The sequence below is a fragment of the Pristiophorus japonicus genome, chromosome 15 (assembly GCF_044704955.1).
Source record: "Pristiophorus japonicus isolate sPriJap1 chromosome 15, sPriJap1.hap1, whole genome shotgun sequence".
In the NCBI taxonomy this organism is placed as follows: domain Eukaryota; kingdom Metazoa; phylum Chordata; class Chondrichthyes; family Pristiophoridae; genus Pristiophorus; species Pristiophorus japonicus.
This window is the reverse complement of record NC_091991.1, coordinates 25,024,133-25,045,013: the sequence shown is the minus strand read 5'-3', so window position 1 is coordinate 25,045,013 and position 20,881 is coordinate 25,024,133. Positions and strand designations below refer to the sequence as shown.

General features: G+C 44.9%; 1 protein-coding gene across 1 annotated transcript in view; it reads left to right on the top strand.

The window, feature by feature from the left end:
- LOC139281525 (sodium-coupled neutral amino acid symporter 1-like) overlaps positions 1 to 20,881 on the top strand; it is a 63,399-nt gene that overhangs the window by 30,662 nt on the left and 11,856 nt on the right. Inside the window, 4 exon segments of the mRNA XM_070901694.1 lie at positions 6,073 to 6,146; positions 7,642 to 7,734; positions 13,143 to 13,221; positions 19,231 to 19,310. Of these exon segments, the coding sequence (XP_070757795.1) occupies positions 6,073 to 6,146; positions 7,642 to 7,734; positions 13,143 to 13,221; positions 19,231 to 19,310 (326 nt within the window).

Sequence of the window (20,881 nt, the reverse complement as noted above, 5' to 3'; positions counted from 1 at the left end):
GGTGTTCAACCAGAGATTTCCCAAGATGTGCCTTGCATGAGTACCCCTACCAACTTGGAGTGCCGGATCATGTAATCACCCACAATAATTGCTGAGCATTGAAACATTTATGCCAATTTATTTTCTTTAGCCTGCATTGCCTTTTGTCTTCCTGAATATATTCCATTGTTTCATCTTATGAATATTCAAGCTCTCCAATTTTTTAGTGACCATTTACTTATTATTCTCTGTTTTCTCAAGAAACTCAGATCTCCTATGCTCTCAGCTGTTGTTGAAGGAATGCCATCCTTCTCCAGTGGAGAAGGTGTTATAAAAAAAAGTGTGCATTTTTTCCTTTTCTACCATTTCACCTTGCTAATCTTTAGCAGTTCCACTTGTACTTTGATGCATTGTCTGCTATGACCATTTAGAAATCTTTGCTCTTCCCAACGTCTCTTGCAATTTGTTTTCCCCTTTTCTGTTCCCATCATAGATTATGGGGAAATTTAACCTCAATAAACGGCTGGGTTGGGGTCAAGTGGGAGGTTAAAGTGTTAAAACTCTGATTCCCGACCCCAGCCCGACCACGTCTGGTTTTAACGGTTGGCTGGCCTAATTTCCGGGCCTCGGGGAACCCACCAGCTAAAGGAAGGCGAGGACTGCTGGATCCAGGGAGTAAGGGCTTTTCCACTTCCATGCTAGATCCATCATTCCTGCCTCGCCAACTCCCTGCAATTGCTTACCACCCCCATGACCCTTCTGATCTACTCGGCCCCCAGGCCTCCAACTCCGATCCCCCTTCCGGCCTCCCAACCCTCTCTCCAACCCTCTAAAACCCCCTTTAGCTCTGATCCCGACCCCCTCTCCAGCCTTCCCACCCTGCTCCACCAACAATTGTTCCATAGAAACATAGAAAATAGGTGCAGGAGTAGGCCATTCGGCCCTTCGAGCCTGCACCGCCATTCAATGAGTTCATGGCTGAACACGCAACTTCAGTATTCCATTCCTGCTTTCTCGCCATACCCCTTGATCCCCCGAGTAGTAAGGACTACATCTAACTCCTTTTTGAATATATTTAGTGAATTGGCCTCAACAACTTTCTGTGGCAGAGAATTCCACAGGTTCACCACTCTCTGGGTGAAGAAGTTTCTCCTCATCTCAGTCCTAAATGGCTTACCCCTTATCCCTTAGACTGTGACCCCTGGTTCTGGACTTCCCCAACATTGGGAACATTCTTCCTGCATCTAACCTGTCTAAACCCGTCAGAATTTTAAACGTTTCTATGAGGTCCCCTCTCATTCTTCTGAACTCCAGTGAATACAAGCCCAGTTGATCCAGTCTTTCTTGATAGGTTAGTCCCGCCATCCCGGGAATCAGTCTGGTGAACCTTCGCTGCACTCCCTCAATAGCAAGAATGTCCTTCCTCAAGTTAGGAGACCAAAACTGTACACAATACTCCAGGTGTGGCCTCACCAAGGCCCTGTACAACTGTAGTAACACCTCCCTGCCCCTGTACTCTAATCCTCTCGCTATGAAGGCCAACATGCCATTTGCTTTCTTAACCGCCTGCTGTACCTGCATGCCATCCTTCAATGACTGATGTACCATGACACCCAGGTCTTGTTGCACCTCCCCTTTTCCTAATCTGTCACCATTCAGATAATAGTCTGTCTCTCTGTTTTTACCACCAAAGTGGATAACCTCACATTTATCCACATTGTACTTCATCTGCCATGCATTTGCCCACTTACCTAACCTATCCACGTCACTCTGCAGCCTCATAGCATCCGCCTCGCAGCTCACACTGCCACCCAACTTAGTGTCATCCGCAAATTTGGAGATACTACATTTAATCCCCTCGTCCAAATCATTAATGTACAATGTAAACAGCTGGGGCCCCAGCACAGAACCTTGCGGTACCCCACTAGTCACTGCCTGCCATTCTGAAAAGTACCCATTTATTCCTACTCTTTGCTTCCTGTCTGACAACCAGTTCTCAATCCATGTCAGCACACTACCCCCAATTCCATGTGCTTTAACTTTGCACATTAATCTCTTGTGTGGGACCTTGTCGAAAGCCTTCTGAAAATCCAAATATACCACATCAACTGGTTCTCCCTTGTCCACTCTACTGGAAACATCCTCAAAAAATTCCAGAAGATTTGTCAAGCATGGTTTCCCTTTCACAAATCCATGCTGACTTGGACCTATCATGTCACCTCTTTCCAAATGCGCTGCTATGACATCCTTAATAATTGATTCCATCATTTTACCCACTACTGAGGTCAGGCTGACCGGTCTATAATTCCCTGTTTTCTCTCTCCCTCCTTTTTTTAAAAAGTGGGGTTACATTGGCTACCCTCCACTCCATAGGAACTGATCCAGAGTCTATGGAATGTTGGAAAATGATTGTCAATGCATCCGCTATTTCCAAGGCCACCTCCTTAAGTACTCTGGGATGCAGTCCATCTGGCCCTGGGGATTTATCGGCCTTCAATCCCATCAATTTCCCCAACACAATTTCCCGACTAATAAGGATTTCCCACAGTTCCTCCTTCTTACTAGACCCTCTGACCCCTTTTATATCTGGAAGGTTGTTTGTGTCCTCCTTAGTGAATACCGAACCAAAGTACTTGTTCAATTGGTCTGCCATTTCTTTGTTCCCCATTATGACTTCCCCTGATTCTGACTGCAGGGGACCTACGTTTGTCTTTACTAACCTTTTTCTCTTTACATATCTATAGAAACTTTTGCAGTCCGTCTTAATGTTCCCTGCAAGCTTCCTCTCGTACTCTATTTTCCCTGCCCTAATCAAACCCTTTGTCCTCCTCTGCTGAGTTCTAAATTTATCCCAGTCCCCAGGTTCACTGCTATTTCTGGCCAATTTGTATGCCACTTCCTTGGCTTCAACACTATCCCTGATTTCCCTTGATAGCCACGGTTGAGCCATCTTCCCTTTTTTATTTTTACGCCAGATAGGGATGTACAATTGTTGTAGTTCATCCATGCGGTCTCTAAATGTCTGCCATTGCCCATCTACTGTCAACCCCTTAAGTATCATTCGCCAATCTATCCTAGACAATTCACGCCTCATACCTTCAAAGTTACTCATCTTTAAGTTCTGGACCATGGTCTCTGAGTTTACTGTTTCATTCTCCATCCTAATGTAGAATTCCACCATATTATGGTCACTCTGCCCCAAGGGGCCTCACACAACGAGATTACTAATTAATCCTCTCATTACACAGCACCCAGTCTAAGATGGCCTCCCCTCTAGTTGGTTCCTCGACATATTGGTCTAGAAAACCATCCCTTATGCACTCCAGGAAATCCTCCTCCACCGTATTGCTTCCAGTTTGGTTAGCCCAATCTATATGCATATTAAAGTCACCCATGATAACTGCTGCACCTTTATTGCATGCACCCCTAATTTCCTGTTTGATGCCCTCCCCAACATCACTACTACTGTTTGGATGTCTGTACACAACTCCCACTAACGTTTTTTGCCCTTTGGTGTTCTGCAGCTCTACCCATATAGATTCCACATCATCCAAGCTAATGTCCTTCCTAACTATTGCATTAATCTCCTCTTTAACCAGCAATGCTACCCTGCCTCCTTTTCCTTTTATTCTATCCTTCCTGAATGTTGAATACCCCTGAATGTTGAATACCCCTGGATGTTCCGACCCCTCTGATCTCCATCCTTTCGAGCCCTTCGGAGATCACCAGCCTTCTGACCTCCCGACCCCTCCGATGATCCCCCGCCTTCCAACACCCCCCACCCCTGCACAGGAAAGTAAGAGGCTGGCTGCCTGGTTAAAAGTGCAATCCCCTGGATCATGATTTCTCTCGGGAACTCGACTCAATTTTCCTTCCCATTGACTTCATTGGAATAACAGGTGCTTATCCACAACTGCCAATGAAAATGACATCCAGTAACTTCGCTGTGTTCTGTTGCAGGTGCTTGACTGATCTTTTGCCTGGATTTGTACATAACATTTGACCGCAAATGGTCATTTACTGTTAGTGTGCACACATGTATGTCAGGGGTGCTGTTGTTTCCAGCCTTATTTAGATGGTTTGTTGCTATTTGTGTTTTTTTTTTCTTTAGCCTGTTTTGACACTTAATGTGAGTGCTTGGCAGCTACTATTTCACATCAAAAAAGGAACGTGCTAGCAACAGCTTCTGCTTGTGCGAAGTGACAGACTGCCATAATAAGCACAGGGGAGATTTCCTCAGTTGAAGTTTTCATCAGTGTGCGGACCCTCAACAAATGAAGCTAAAGTCTCAGCCCCCATTTTGTGAAGGACAGTTGACAACTGAGTTTAGGAGCTGTCCTTAGAGCGTAATGATCAAACTTACTGAATTTTTGGCTTCACCGCACGATAATGTAGGGGAGAGGATCACTCATTCATAATAGAACCCATCCAATTTTCATTCAATTTGAAATTGATGACTTGGTATATAATGGGCAAGCCAAGCACTCTGCCCGGTAACCATCCATGCGGTGAAGACAAAAATTTACCCCGTTATTCCCATACATGTAGACCATTATGTTGCACTGTAAAGTCAGGTGTCTGAGTTTCACCTTTATGCAGGTTATATGACCTGTAAGTCCTGGGGTTGATTACCATTAATTGCTGATCTCGAGATCTGACGTAGAGATGGCTTTTGTTGCAATGTGAACAAAGCATCAGATTTTACAATGCCAATTGTTAATAACAAACCATTAGGGTTGTGGCACATTACAATAAATATAACAGACTTTCTATATGGCTGATATTTTGACCTTTTAGTGAAAAGCTTAATGGATTTCTTTAAAGGAATCCAGGGTAAGACGTTGGCTGGAATTTTCTGAAGGTAGGCAGCTTGGGGACGGGTGGCCTCTGAGGCGGGCAGGAAACCTGGGAGGCCGGGTTTCCCGTGGGGCTAGCCAACTTTAATGACAGGGCCTGATTTGCATTTGAGGCCTCAGATTCCCACCCACCGCCAGCCAGATTGAGAGGTAGGCTGGCTGCAGGTGGGTAAGCCTGCAGATGGCAGAGTGGGAGTGACTGGTCAGTCCAAGGGAGGGGGGCGAGGGGTGGTGGAGAGAGTGATCTGGGATTGGCTGGCTTGGTCGGGGATCTGGGGGGGGTGGGCTGATGTTGGGGACAGGCTGGCTCGGTCAGGAATCGCGGGAGGGGATGCGGGGGGTGACTGTCAGCCTGGGATTGGCAGGAGTGGTGAGAGAGGGTTGGAGCCGGCCACCGGAAGATTGTGGCCAGCCTCAACATCATCGGTGGCGGGGGAGGCCTCATGGTGGGGATCGGAGGCCAGGGGAGGCGATTGGAGGCCTCGTGACGTTTATATAAAGCCATTTCCCTCCAAATGGAGCAGTCCCCACCTTGGATTTGCTGCCAGTTTTCACAAATTGCATGAAATCTGCCTACATGCAGTTAAATTCAAAATGGAGGTTAAAAAAGTGGCTTACAGCCTCATTATAATAAAATTATAATAATATTTAAATTGATGTACCACCCCCTGGGAGCAGGTTGGCTGCCCACTCCCGTCCTACCTCCATTAAAATTGGAAGTGGGCATGTTGGAGGTGAGATCGGGTTGGCAATCCAATTTTTAACAATATAACTATCCCATGCTCCAAACCCACCTGATTTTTTTAGGGGAAAATTCTGGCCATATTATTTCAGAATTTACAGTTTGACCTCCGATCTATTTCTTTCACATAGTAACTAAGCAAGTTGTGAAATGAAGTTCACTAGAATACATAATAAGTCCTTTTAAAATTATCATGGAAAAATTATAACATGTACTTAAGGATAATTTTGACTTTGGGCGTTAGTGTAAAATGGCCAATTCAACCATGTGTTGTACATCTGTCTCGATTTTCATTCCGGGAGAGATGTATAATGGGCGGCTGAATTGATATCGCCCATTTTACGCTATCAGCCCGCTTATCTTTGTCTACTATTATGCCAGAAATGTCTTCTTTTCATAGCTTAAACAAAAGTGAACAAAATAAATCTGAGAACGAGCTATGTAGCTACATTCAGGACAGAAGGAACATTTGTTTTACTTTACTTTCTTCTGCAGGTTCCTTTTAATTGTTGTCACTCTGATGTCACTGTATTCTGTTCACCTTTTGCTCCAGATTTCAGTCATGACAGGTAAGATAACTTCAATTTCTGTCAAAGTGTAGCACCGGAATTCATTGTTAAATTACTCGGTGCTTTCAGGACTCTTTGCTTATCAATAAAATAATCTTCAGTTCTGGTTTCTAGGCTGACACTCCACTGCAGTGCTGAGGGAGCAATGCACTGTCGGAGGTGCCGTCTTTCGGATGAGATGTTAAACTTTGAAGCCCCATCTGCTCTCTTCAGTGGATGTAAAAATCCCATGGCACTATTTCGAAGAAGAGCAGAGGTGTTATCCCCAGTGTCCTGGCCAATATTTATCCCTCAATCAACATAACAAAAAAACAGATGATCTGATCATTATCACATTGCTGTTTGTGGGAGCTTGCTGTGTGCAAATTGGCTGCTGCGTTTCCTACATTACAACAGTGACTACAGTCCAAAAGTACTTAATTGGTTGTAAAGTGCTTTGAGACGTCAGGTGGTCGTGAAAGGCGCTATATAAATCCAAGTCATTCTTTCTTTTAAAATGTACCAGTTTAATTTTTTCCATACTCAGCAGTTATTTGCATGTTTAAAAAACGTGTCACAGACCACATTGGCTGTACTTAAGGTTTGCACAGTTTTGATATTTTTAAAATACATATATATGTGCCGGAGCCTGAACTTTCCTTGCTTTCAAGTACCACAAAGTCAGAAGCCATACTTTTGAAGATTGTCATGATTTTGTTTTTGAACAAAAGGGCTTCTCATCAGGAATTTGCAACATAATTAAATAGCTTGAAAAAAAATTCAACTAATTAAATTAATCTTTTGAAAAAAAGAAATCAAGCGAAAATTAACCTGAAAATGGGCAATGGTCTTAAATTATTAATTTATTTATAACATGGTTTAAAACACAACCTTAATACTTGCCATAAATTAAAAGCTGTTTCAGTTTCATATATTTTAAAAACCTATCAATTACATTAACTCAAGAATGTAGTTTCATCATTACTTTAGCCTCTACTTGTTTGGAATATCTGAATCACGATCAATAATCTAGGACAAAAATAGCCTTTTCAAATCAGTTTGTGCTTGCACATAGGTGAGAAAAATTACAAGATCAGACAATTGGATTGGGAGCCAGGAAATTTGATATGACGCACTCGACAGTACTAGGGTGTAAAGTGATACAAAACCTTGCCTAAACAGAAAACCCAACACTAAAATATAATTGATTTCATAAGCATTTTGGTGTTCTTACTCCCAAGTGAGATACAGTGGGCCAGTCATTTCTTTAGGGGGGAAAATGCATTTTTCACCAATATTAATGACATTGTTGGAATGCAGAGATTTCATGCATGTGATTTGTGAGATCAGATACTATAAATGAAAAAGTACAGCAAATCACAACACACCTTCAATAATGATCTACTAACAATTTCAACGCAACTAATGAGCAATTGTTGGAGAAAATCTATGAGCATTTTGAAATTTTAAACTGAAAGCTTAATTTTTTAACCTATAAAAATGTTCCTGCGTTTAGGTTCCATGGTTTATGAAACACTGGGACAACTAGCATTTGGTAAATCTGGGAAATTTGCAGTATTTGGAGCAACATCGCTACAGAACATTGGAGGTAATATTTACAAAACTAGGGAACTTTTATTTACACCTGTGTTATGTTAACATTCAGATCACCAGTTCCTCAGTTTTGTTTTGAGTCTGTTGTTCTATGCGTTTAGTTTTCACATTCTACACCTGATACATTGGTGGCTCTCTACTATTCCATTTTATAGCCTGGACGGGGTGATAGCAAGATGTAAAACGTAAAATAAACTTCTGGCCTGACACAATTTTCAAGTGGGCCTCAATTTAGGTGGCCAGCCCTCCCATTAGAAGCCTCATTATTTAATACAAATTGGGATCCTGTATCATCTTTAGGACCCCAATGCCATTTTAGTCAGCATCAGCAAGGAGCCTGCTCACTATTTGCAAACGGTACAGAGTGGGAAATGGCCAAGTCCAGCACAAATTAAATGGATCACTGGAAATATGTCTGGGAATAAATAATTTCTTGATTTGGTAGTTTTAAGAATTCAGTATTACTTAAAGGTCTTCCATGCCTTTCCAAAACCCTTTAGTTTTGCCATGTGTCACCTCAACCCCCTCCCCCCGCGCCCCCCCCCCCCCCGCCCCACCACCACCACTATGTCAATCTGTCCAGCCTCCCCTAAGGTGCTTGAACAGGTCCATGCTTACATAGAAAATAGATGCAGGAGTAGGCCATTCGGCCCTTCAAGCCTGCATCACTATTCAATATGGCTGATCATGCAACTTCAGTACTCCATTCCTACATTCTCTCCATACCCCTTGATCCCTTTAGCTGTAAGGGCCATATCTAACTCCCTTTTGAATATATCTAATGAACTAGCCTCAACAACCTTCTGTGGTAGAGAATTCCACAGGTTTACAATTCTCTGAGTGAAGAAGTTTCTCCTCATCTCGGTCTTAAATGGCTTACCTTTTATCCTTAGACTGTGATCCCTGGTTCTGGACTTCCCCAACATCGGGAACATTCTTCCTGCATCTAACCTGTCCAATCCCGTCAGAATTTTCTATGTTTCTACAAGATCCCCTCTCATTCTTCTAAATTCCAGTGAATATAAGCCTAGTCGATCCAGTCTTTCTTCATATGTCAGTCCTGCCATCCCGGGAATCAGTCTGGTGAACCTTCGCTGCACTCCCTCAATAGCAAGAATGTCCTTCCTCAGATTAGGAGACCAAAACTGAACACAATATTAAAGGTGCGGCTTCACCAAGGCCCTGCACAACTGCAGTAAGACCTCCCTGCTCCTGTACTCAAATCCTCTCGCTATGAAGGCCAACATGCCATTTGCCTTCTTCACTACCTGCTGTACTTCATGCCAACTTTCAATGACTGATGTACCATGACACCCAGGTCTCGTTGCACCTCCCCTTTTCCTAATCTGTCACCCTTCAGATAATATTCTGCCTTCCTGTTTTTGCCACCAAATTGAATAACCTCACATTTATCTTCATTATACTGCATCTGCCATGCATTTGCCCACTCACCTAATCTTTCCAAGTCACCCTGCAGCCTCTTAGCATCCTCCTCACAGTTCACTGCCACCCAGCTTAGTGTCAACTGCAAACTTGGAGATATTACATTCAATTCCTTTGTCGAAATCATTAATGTATATTGTAAATAGCTGGGGTCCCAGCACTGAACTAGTCACTGCCTGCCATTCTGAAAAGGACCCGTTTTATTCCTACTCTTTGCTTCCTGTCTGCCAACCAGTTCCCTATCCACGTCAGTACATTACCCCCAATACCATGTGCTTTAATTTTGCACACCAATCTCTTGTATGGTACCTTGTCAAAAGCCTTTTGAAAATCCAAATACACCACATCCACTCTCCCTTGTCTACTCTACTAGTTACATCCTCAAAAAATTCTGGAAGATTTGTCAAGCATGATTTCCCTTTCATAAATCCATGCTGACTTGGACCGATCCTGTCACTGCTTTCCAAATGCGTTGCTAATACATCTTTAATAAATGATTCCAACATTTTCCCCACTATTGATGTCAGGCTAACCGGTCTATAATTCCCTGTTTTCTCTCCCTCCTTTTTTAAAAAGTGTGTTACATTAGCTACCCTCCAGTCCATAGGAACTGATCCAGGGTCTATAGAATGTTGGAAAATGACCACCAACGCATCCACTATTTCTAGGGCCACTTCCTTAAGTACTCTGGGATGCAGACTATCAGGCCCTGGGGATTTATCGGCCTTCAATCCCATCAATTTTTCTAACACAATTATTGGCTGATCCTCGGATTTCTCGCCCACCCAAAATGACGAGCTGCCCATCAGCGCTCGAATCAGGCAGGCAACCCTTCAACCACAACAAGGTAACTCGGGCTTTTTTAAAATAACAAGAAGAAACTACCAGGACAAAGTATGTTCTAGTCTTTGCATTTAAAGCTGCCTTCCCCATGAACACCTCTACTGTGGTGGGGAATCTTAGGGGATACACAAATCTTTTCTATCATTGCTCTTAATTCCCTTGCTTCTGAACAAGTAGCAGCCCTGATTTGACTGTGGTCTTTAATTTCCTTCAATTTTCCCTTTGTTAAATGCAATAATAATTTGATCAACTGGAACAGATCAGGCACTGCAGAAGGCACATAACTGTGTCTTATTCCATAAAATGAGCAGCTTTGCAAATTCACTGAAACAGTGTTGGTAATGGGAGCGCTGAGAAATACAGTGGATGGGACAAATCCTTCTGAACAGTAGCTTGCTGCCGTCTATGTAAAGGAGAGGAATCAGTCAAGTGTGGCTTGTAGGAGCAACTCCACTTCTTCAAACTACTGCTAACCAAACTAGATACAGATGATCTATAATCCGGTAGCACCTCAACGGATGCTCTACAGCTAATACTAAAAGTAATAAAAAGATTCAAAAATAAGAGATAAATTGAATTTGCCACTAAATAGGGCTCTCTTCATGATGCATCTGTTAATTTGCCATGCACAAATTCTTTATCTCATTTATAATCCCTCTCCATATCATTTATACTTGCTATAATTGATGGGAATATTATTAATGCAGTGCTTTGGATTGTAAATACATTTTCTGAGTCACACTGGCTTTAGAGCCACAGTGTGCATACTGCCATCTGGTAGATGTGCTCCTATTTAATTTAATATTTTTTTAAGTTCTAAGAAGCTCCTATAGGAGCGAGAGATAGAGTGGCAGAAAGGTTTAGGGAGGGATTTACAGAGTTTAAGGCTGAGACAGCTGAAGGCACAGCTGCCAATTGTGGGGCGAAGGGAGTGGTTGATGAGTACGAGAAATGAGAAATAATGATGAAGGCCGGAAGTGGGATTGAATGTTTTTTTTTAAATTTCCTGCAACGTGTCCATGTCTCTCAAATGTATTTCTGGCACACATCAAAATAAGCCAGCAAACAAAATACAGATTTAATTTTTGCTTTGCTATACAAAATTCTAATTTGTATCAGCATTGGCACAGAGAATTTGTTTTGATAAAACAAAAATTGGATTTTTTTTTGTGTTACTGGTTGCAGAGTGGTTGTAACAGAACAGGAAAGAACATATATATATATAGATATAACAACAGTCTAGTGTACAGCATATTCTTCCTGTAAATGTCACACTTCACTCCCTGCAACACTTTCCTTGTCGCACTTTGTTGATGACACTCCTATCCTAAATCAGAGTGACTACATGCACTGTTTTTTCTGTGCCTGCGTCCTCTGGATTCCGTCCCTCACGCATGTGCAGATTCCTTAAACCCGGAAGTGTGGCCCCAACGAGTCCGCATGTAGTCCGCTGCTGAAACATTGCTTCCAGCCTTTGCATTATTATGGCCTTCTGGGGGAGAGAAAACATCAGAGGTAATGGGAGAGAGAGAGAGAGGGAGGCGGCAGGCGGGCAGGGAGAGGGAGGCGGCAGGCGGGAGAGAGAGAGGCGGGGGCTGGGGAGAAAGAGGTGGCGGGTGGGGGGGGGGGCGAAGAGAGGTGGTAGGCTGGGGGGGGAGAGAGGCAGCAGGTGGGCGAGGGAGAGAGAGGCGGCAGGCGGGAGAGAGAGAGGCGGGGGCTGGGGAGAAAGAGGTGGCGGGTGGGGGGGAGAGAGAAGCGGCTGGTGGGGGGGGTGGGGAGAGAGGCAGCGGGTGGGCGAGGGAGAGAGAGGCGGCAGGCGGGAGAGAGAGAAGCGGGGGCTGGGGAGAAAGAGGTGGCGGGCGGGGGGGGGGGGGTGCGAAGAGAGGTGGTAGGCTGGGGGGGGAGAGAGGCAGCAGGTGGGCGAGGGAGAGAGAGGAGAGAGGCGGGGGCTGGGGAGAAAGAGGTGGCGGGCGGGGGGGGGGGGAGAGAAGTGGTAGGCGGGGGGGGAGAGAGGCAGCAGGTGGGCGAGGGAGAGAGAGGCGGCGGCGGGGGTGGGGCGGGAAGAGAGGTGGCAGGCGGGGGGGGGAGAGGCATCAGGTGGGCGAGAGGCAGGCGGGGGTGGGAGGAGAGGGAGGGAGACGAGGAGGAAGAGAGAGAAACACGGGGGGGGGGGGTGCGTGGGGAGAGAGAGAGACATGGGAGCGGAGGGAGAGAAATGGGGAGAGAGGGGAGAGAGATACGGTAGGGGAGGAGAGGGAGAGAGAGATGGGAAAGCGGGAGGGAGGATCGGAGGGGAGAGAGGGAACTCGGGGAAGCCGTATCACGTTCTTTCAACCCCCTTTACACCCACAGTGGATGAAATCCAGAAGTCACGACACTGTCACTATTCACTTCATACCCAATAAACCTGTTAATAATCCGTGACCCACACACAATGCCCCATCTATGGCGGGGCTGAGCAGGGGGGGGGGGGGGAGGGGGCGGGGATAAGGTCAAGAACTTGGGCTGGGAGAGGCATGCACTTGAGTTGGGAGGGGGTGAAGTTGGGCGAGGGGTGTCAGGGATTTCAGCTGGGGGAGGAATGCACTTCGCCTGGGGGGTTGGGGGGTAAGGAACTTGGGCTCGTGGTGGGGGATGAACTTGGGCTGAGGATGTTAGAGACTTCAGCTGGGGGAGGAGAATGCTCTTGTGTTGGGGTCAGGGATTTAGGAGGCTTTTGCTGCGAGCTCTATCCTCTCTGACTGCTTGCAGAGGAGTTCTGAAGTCAGAATGGCTCGAATTACATTTTGCAAAGTCACTCAGAACTTGGGCTGGGCGGTTCCAATTACACACTCCAGAGAAATTTCTGGGTGTAGCTTATCCTCCAAGGGGACCAATCAGCAATCAGGTCATGTGATAATGGAGTGCCAATCAGCCAGAAACACAGTGCAAATAACTGGAGTCATTATAAAAGAGAGTATTCAGCAACTCACTGTGGGAAACGCTCCAGGAGGCCTGTTAGAATATTGGATATAGTTGGTGGCATTCTTGAATGAAGGTCAAAACATATGCTGAGGAAGAAATGATGAATAGCAATAAATCTGATTGCATGCTAAAGTGATTTTCCCTTTATTTTAGCCATCTTGAGTTACCTATTTATAGTCAAAGATGAACTACCACTTGTCATCGATGCCTTTACAGAGCAAGGCACTTCTGGGTAAGTATGATTAGTTTGCATATTTAAATGCACCAATCCATTGTCCATGCATCTGTCTATAACATTAAGAGACTCTGCTTCATTAAATGCAATTGATGTGGATAAATTGGAATCGAGATTGTTAGAGTCATTATTCAGGTTTTGCTGCATAACTTGTATCGACAGATAATTTAAGATATATTCATATATATAAAAAAATAATAAATAGGCATGTTAAGTGAGAAACTTATAACTACAGGCCTGGATTTCCTTAATGGCTTGTCATCTAGTGTCTATGTAGGAACGGTAGCATTGTGGTTCTGTTACTGGACTAGTAATCCAAAGTCCTGGACCAATAATCCAGAGATGTGAGTTCAAATCCCACCACAGCAGCTGGAGAACTTAAATTAAGGTAAATAAATTAAACAAATCTGGAATAAAAAGCTAGCATCAGTAATGGTGACCATGAAACTATCGGATTGTCGTAAAAAACGATCTGGTTCATTAATGCCCTTCAGGAAATGAAATTTGCCATCCTTACCTGGCCTCCAGATGCATAGCAGTGTGGTTTGACTCTTAACTGCCCTCTGAAATGGCCGAGCAAGCCACTCAGTTGTAACAAACCGCTACAAAAAACAATAATAAGAATAAAACCAGACAGACCCACCACAGGCGGATGCACAGTGGTATACAGTTGCCCTGGGAGTCCTCAACATTGACTCTGGACCGTATGAAGTCTCATGGCTTCAGGTCAAACATAGGCTGATTACCACCTACCGCCCACCCTCAGCTGATGAATCAGTACTCCTCCACGTTGAACATCACTTGGAAGAAGCATCATCATCATAGGCAATCCCTTGAAATCGAGGAAGACTTGCTTTCACTCGAAAATGTGAGTTCTTACATGGCTGAACAGTCCCAGACGGGAATTACAGTCTCTGTCACAGGTGGGACAGACAGTCGTTGAAGGAAAGGGTGGGTGGGGAGTCTGGTTTGCCGCACGCTCCTTCCGCTGCGTGCGCTTACTTTCTGCATGGTCTCGGCGACGAGACTCAAGATGCTCAGCGCCCTCCCGGATGCTCTTCCTCCACTTAGGGAGGTCTTTGGCCAGGGACTCCCAGGAGTTGGTGAGGGTGTTGCATTTTATCAAGGAGGCTTTGAGGATGTCCTTGAAACGTTTCCTCTGCCCACCTGGGGTTCGCCTGCCGTGTAGGAGTTCCGAGTAGAGCGCTTGCTTTGGGAGTCTCGTGTCAGGCATGTGAACAATGTGGCCCACCCAACGGAGCTGGTTGTGTGTGGTCAGTGCTTCGATGCTGGGGATGTTGGCCTGATCGAGGACGCTAACGTTGGTGCGTCTGTCCTCCCAGAGGATTTGCAGGATCTTGCGGAGACATCGTTGGTGGTATTTCTCCAGGGATTTGAGGTGTCTACTGTATATGGTCCACACCTGTGAGCCATACAAGAGGGCGGATATCACTACAGCCCTGAAGGCCATGAGCTTGGTGCCAGATTTGAGAGCCTGATCTTTGAACACTCTCTTCCTCAGGCGGCCGAAGGCTGCGCTGGTACACTGGAGGTGGTGTTGAACCTCGTCATCGATATTTGCCCTTGCTGCTAATAGACTCCCGAGGTATGGAAAATGGTCCATGTTGTCCAGGGCCGTGTTGTGGATCTTGATGACTGGGTGTGGTGGGGTCAGGTTGGTGGAGGACCTTTGTCTTACGGATGTTTAGTGTAAGGCCCATGCTTTTGTATGCCTCAGTGAAGATGTTGACTATGACTTGGAGTTTAGCCTCTGAATGTGCACAGATGCAAGCGTCGTCTGCGTATTGTAGCTCGACGACAGAGGTTGGAACGGTCTTGGATCTGGCCTGGAAGGTTGAACAGGTTCCCACTGGTTCTGTAGTTTAGTTCCACTCCAGCGGGAGCTTGTTGAGTGAGGTGGAGCATTGCAGCGATGATAGCAAGAACATAGAATGTACTCTGGGTGGGGGACTTCAATGTCCATCACCTAAGAGTGGCTCAGTAGCACCACTACTGACCGAACTGGCTGAGTCCTGAAGGACATAGCTGCCAGATTGGGCCTGCAGCAGGTGTTGAGAGAACCAACATGAGGGAAAAACCTACTTGACCTCATCCTCATTAATCTAGATGCATCTGTCCATGACAGCATTGGTAACAGTGATCACCGCACAGTCATCGTGGAGACGAATTCCTGTTTCACACTGAAGACATCCTCCATCGTGTTGTGTGGCACTACCACTATGTTAAATGGGATAGATTCAGAACAGATCTAGCAGCTCAAAATTGTGCATCCATGAGGCCCTGTGGGTCATCAACAGCAGCAGAATTGTATTCCACCACAATCGTAACCTCATGACCTGGCATATCCCACGCTCTACCTTTACCATCAAGCCAGGGGACCAATCCTGGATCAATGAGGAGTGCAGAAGATCATGCCAGGAGCAGCACCTAGGGAAATGAGGTGCCAACCTGGGGAAGCTGCAACACAGGACTGCATGCACGCTAAACCGCAGACAGAGTTAAGCAATCCCACAATCAACAGATCAGATCAAAGCTCTGCAGTCCTGCAACATCCAGCCATGAATGGCGATCGACAATTAAACAACTACCGGGAGGAGGAGGCTCTATGAATATCTCCATCCTCAATGATGGCAGAGCCCAGCACGCGATTGCAAAGACAAGGTTGAAGCGTTTGCAACCATCTTCAGCCAGAAGTGCCGAGTGGATGATCCATATCGGCCTCCTCCTGAGGTCCCCACCATCACAGAAGCCAGTCTTCAGCCAATTTGGTTTACTCCACGTGATATCAAGAAACAACTGAGCACAATGGATACAGCAAAGGCTATGGGCCCCGACAACATCCCGGCTGTCGTGCTGAAGACTTCTGTTCAAGAACTAGCCGCGCCTCTCGCCAAGTTGTTCCCGTACAGCTACAACACTGGCATCTATCCGACAATGTGGAAAACTGCCCAGGTTTGTCTTGTCCACAAAAAGCAGGACAAATCTAATCCGGCCAGTTACCGCCCCATCAGTCTACTATCAATCATCAGCAAAGTGATGGAAGGTGTCATCGACAGTGCGATTAAGCGACACTTATCAATAACCCGCTCGCCGATGTTCAATTTGAGTTCTGCCAGGATCTCTCAGCAACAGACCTCATTACAGCCTTGGTCCAAACATGGACAAAAGAGCTGAATTCCAGTGGTGAGGTGAGAATGATTGCTCTTGACATCAAGGCAGCATTTGACAGCATGTAGCATCAAGGAGCCCTAGTAAAATTGAAGTCTTTGGGAATCCGAGGGGAAAACTTTTCACTGGCTGGAGTCATACCTAGCACAAAGGAAATTAGGTTTTGGAGGTCAATCATCTCAGCCCCAGGACATAGCTGCAAGAGTTCCTTAGGGCAGTGTCCTAGGCCAAACCATCTTCAGCTGCTTCATCAATGCCCTTCTCTCCATCATAAGGTCAGAAGTGGGAATGTTCGTTGATGATTACATAAGAACAGAAGAAATAGGAGCAGGAGTAGGCCATTTGCCCCTCGTGCCTGCTCCGCCATTTAATAAGATCATAGCTGATCTGATCACGGACTCAGCTCCACTTCCCTGCCCGCACCCCATAACCCTATATTCCCTTATCGCTCAAAAATCTGTCTATCTCCGCCTTAAATATATTCAATGATCCAGCCTCCACAGCTCTCTGGGGCAGAGAATTCCAGAGAGTTACAACCCTCTGAGAAGAAATTCCTCCTCATCTCAGTTTTAAATGGGCGGCCCCTTATTTTGAGACTATGCCCCCTAGTTTTAATTAACCCTATGAGTGGAAATATCATCTCTGCATCCACCTTGTCCAGCCTCCTCATTATCATATGTTTCGATAATATCACTTCTCATTCTTCTGAACTTTAATGAGTATAGGCCCAACCTACTCAACCCCCTCATCTCCAGAATCAACCTAGTGAACCTTCTCTGAACAGCCTCCAATGCAAGTATATCCTTCCTTAAGCACGGAGACCAAAACTGTACGCAGTACCCCAGGTGTGGCCTCACCAATACCCTGTACAGTTATAGCAGGACTTCTCTGCTTTTATACTCTATCCCCCTTGCAATAAAGACCAACATTCCATTTGTCTTCCTGATTACTTGCTGTACCTGCATACTAACTTTTTGTGTTTCATGCGCAAGGACCCCAAGTCCCTCTGTACTGCAGCACTTTGCAATTTTTCTCCATTTAAATTATAATCTGCTTTTCTATTTTTTCTGCCAAAGTGGATAACCTCACATTTTGCAACATTATACTCCATCTGCCAAATTTTTGCCCATTCACTTAGCCTGTCTATATCACTTTGCAGATTTCTTGTGTCCTTCTCACAATTTGCTTTACCACCCACCTTTGTATCATCAGCAAACTTGTCTACATTACACTCGGTCCCTTCATCCAAGTGATTAATATAGCACAGTGTCCAGTTCTATTCGCAACTCCTCAGATAATGAAGCAATCCATGCCCACATGCAGCAAGACCTGGATGACATTCAGGGTTGGACTGATAAGTGGTAAGTAACATTCGTGCCACACAAGTGCCAGGCAATGACTATCTCCAACAAGCGAGAGTCTAACCACCATCCCTTGACATTCAACGGCGTTACCACTGCCAAATCCCACACTCTCAACATCCTGAGGATCACCGTTGACCAGAAACTTAACTCAACCAGCCACATAAATACTGTGGCAACAAGAGTAGGGTATTCTGTGGCAAGTGTCTCACCTCCTGACTCCACAAAGCCTTTCCATCTTCTACAAGGCACAAGTCAGGAGGGTAATGGAATACTCTCCACTTGCCTGGATGACACTCAAGAAACTTGACACCATCCAGGATAAAGTAGCCTGCTTGATTGATACCTCATCCATCACCTTAAACATTTACTCCCTCCAACACTGGCGCACCATGGCTGCAATGTGTACCATCTACAAGATGCACTGCAGCAACTCGCCAAGGCTTCTTTGGCAGCACCTCCCAAACTCGCAACCTCTACTACCTATAAAGACAAGGGCAGAAGGCACATGGGGAACCTGCAAGTTCCCCTTAAGTCACACACCATCCTGACTTGAAAATATATTAGCGTTCATTCATCGTTGCTGGGTCAAAATCCTGGCACTCACTCCCTAACTGCACCTTGGGAGTACCTTCACAAGGATTGCATTGGTTCAAGAAGACGGCTCACCACCACCTTCTCGAGGGTAATTAGGGATTGACAAAAAATGCTGCCCTTGCCAGCGATGCCCACATTCTGGGTACATATAAAAAAAGTTTGAATGTTATAGCACCAATGTCTAATCCTACACTCCTGCTCGTTCTCCATACCACTAGTCTTTTTCAAGCAAATGTCAATTTCCCTTTTCAAAGAACTTATGAATTCTATTTCAACAATGGTTTGTGGCAGAGAATTCCACATTCTAACCATCTTATCATCATAGAAGGATACTATACTGAAGAAGGCCATTTGGCCCATCGTGCCTGTGCCGGCTCTTTGGTAAGCTATCCAATTATTCCAACTCACCTGCTCTTTCCCCGTAGCCCTGTAAATTTTTTCCATTCCTTGATTTATCCAGTTCTCTTCCGAATGTTACTATTGAATTCGCTTCCACCACCCTTCCGGCAGTGCATTCCAAATCACAACAACTAGCTGTGTTTAAAAAAAAAAAGTCACCTCATGTTGCCTCTGGTTCTTTTGCCAATCATCTTAAATTTGTCCTCTGGTTACTGACCCTTCTGATTCTCCTTATTTACTGTATCAAAAACATTGATTTTGAACATCTTCAATGGGCTAGCTAGCTACTAGCAGTTTCTGAAATGTATCTCGGCTACTAACAGCTTCTGAAGTGTATTTGAAGTGAGCAAGTGTATCTCAGTAAGTGTGTTGAAGAAAGAAGCTTGCAGTTGATTTCCTTCAATTGTAACACATTATTCACTTATTAATGATAATTAAGCACTTTTTTGTTTCTTTTCAGAGTATGGTATGTGGATGGCAAATACCTTGTTATACTTGTGACTTTAATCATCGTACCCTTGTGTCTTTTCAAGAACTTAGGTAAGGTATCTAATGTCCTAGCAGTAACATATCTCAAAATACCAGAGAAGGTTAAGGCAGCCTTCATACATATAAACTTGCATGATTCCTCAGAATAGCACGTATGTGGAAAAGATTAACCCCATGTCAGTAAATTTCTTTAAAAATAATTTTTTGAGGGGCTTACATGATAGCTCAATGGATAAATAATGGTCCATGATTTAGCTGACCTCAGCCGAGGCAGCAGTGAGCACACTCCAACTGGCCTCAATGTCCTGCAGACTAGGGAAGAAGAAAGCAGCCAGGATTGCTACCCAGTGACAGCTGCTGGATCTTGGGTGAAAGCAGTCTAGACATTGCCGTGATGTCCCCCACAGTCAAATAACCTGATAACATTCACTGTCTTGGCTCACATGAAGAACCATCAGTTGGGTGAAGTACTGGAGAAAGAGGGTGCTTACTCTAGTATCGGTACCACCTTCAAGAGAGAACATTGGCAAGGGGACGAAGGAAAAGAAGCTGAATAGTCACCTGGTTAAGAATGAGACTGACGGTTGTAAGGATCAGTATAAATGTAGGTCACCAAATACTTTGGAATATGAGTTCTTGTGCTGTTGAATTCATGGAACTGTCTGGAACAAAGCTAGTCTTGTGTCTACATTAAATGACATCTGCCCATTCACCAAACTTAACCAATTCTCATGGAGGAGAAATTCAACCTCATTTTGCACATTTTTAGGGTGAAAAATTAAGGTTATAAAGAAAAATGTTGGGTATAGATTAAGCCCCAGAAATGCACGGTTGCCAAATGGGAGGCCGACAATCTCTCAGTTTGCAAGGCGTCTGTCTGAAACCTGTTCGGCACCTTGAATATGCAAATTATAGCCCAAAGGGCAGTTTTAGAACCTCAGTGCGAAATTGGTGAGCAAATTGGAATGTACCACTCTTGCTCTGCCCAGTTGGTCTGGACCTTCAGTCTAACAAGCAGTCTTTAAAGGGACTTCTGGAAGCCGCGCATAAAATGGTAAGGAAACCTTGTGATTGTTTCATTTCAGTGCTCCTTCTAGCTCCACAAAAGTACCGCGGGACACTGCCAACCCAGACTTGTCCTCCTGCTTCACCTCCCCCCAATTGTCATGAAGATGAGGCCCTCGGCCCAATTTCAAACGAGTCTTCAGCTGATGTCCTCAGGCCTGCATCACGTTGCACCGTCCATTTCATGCCAAAAACTGATGCAACTTAAATATCTCCCTCCCTCTCCTCCATAAGTTTAAATGGACAACCAAGAGCCCACAGCTCAGTGAGTCATAGCTGAAGCAGAAGTGCTTATTATGTTATTGCAAGTGACAAGGATGTGGGCTACAGATTAGAAGGTCGGGTATGTTAGCGAAAAATTGAGAAAATATGTGACTACACGAGATCAAAGTCCTTTGAACAGATACTGGAAAATGACATCATAGAAATTGAAATAAAATTGAAACCTTGGCTAAATAATGCTCATTTTTTTTAATTTTAGATTAGATTTGCTATTGCTTTTGGTAAGAGTATTTTTCTCCAATCCCTCAATCTCCATTTCTGGAAACTTAAAAGCA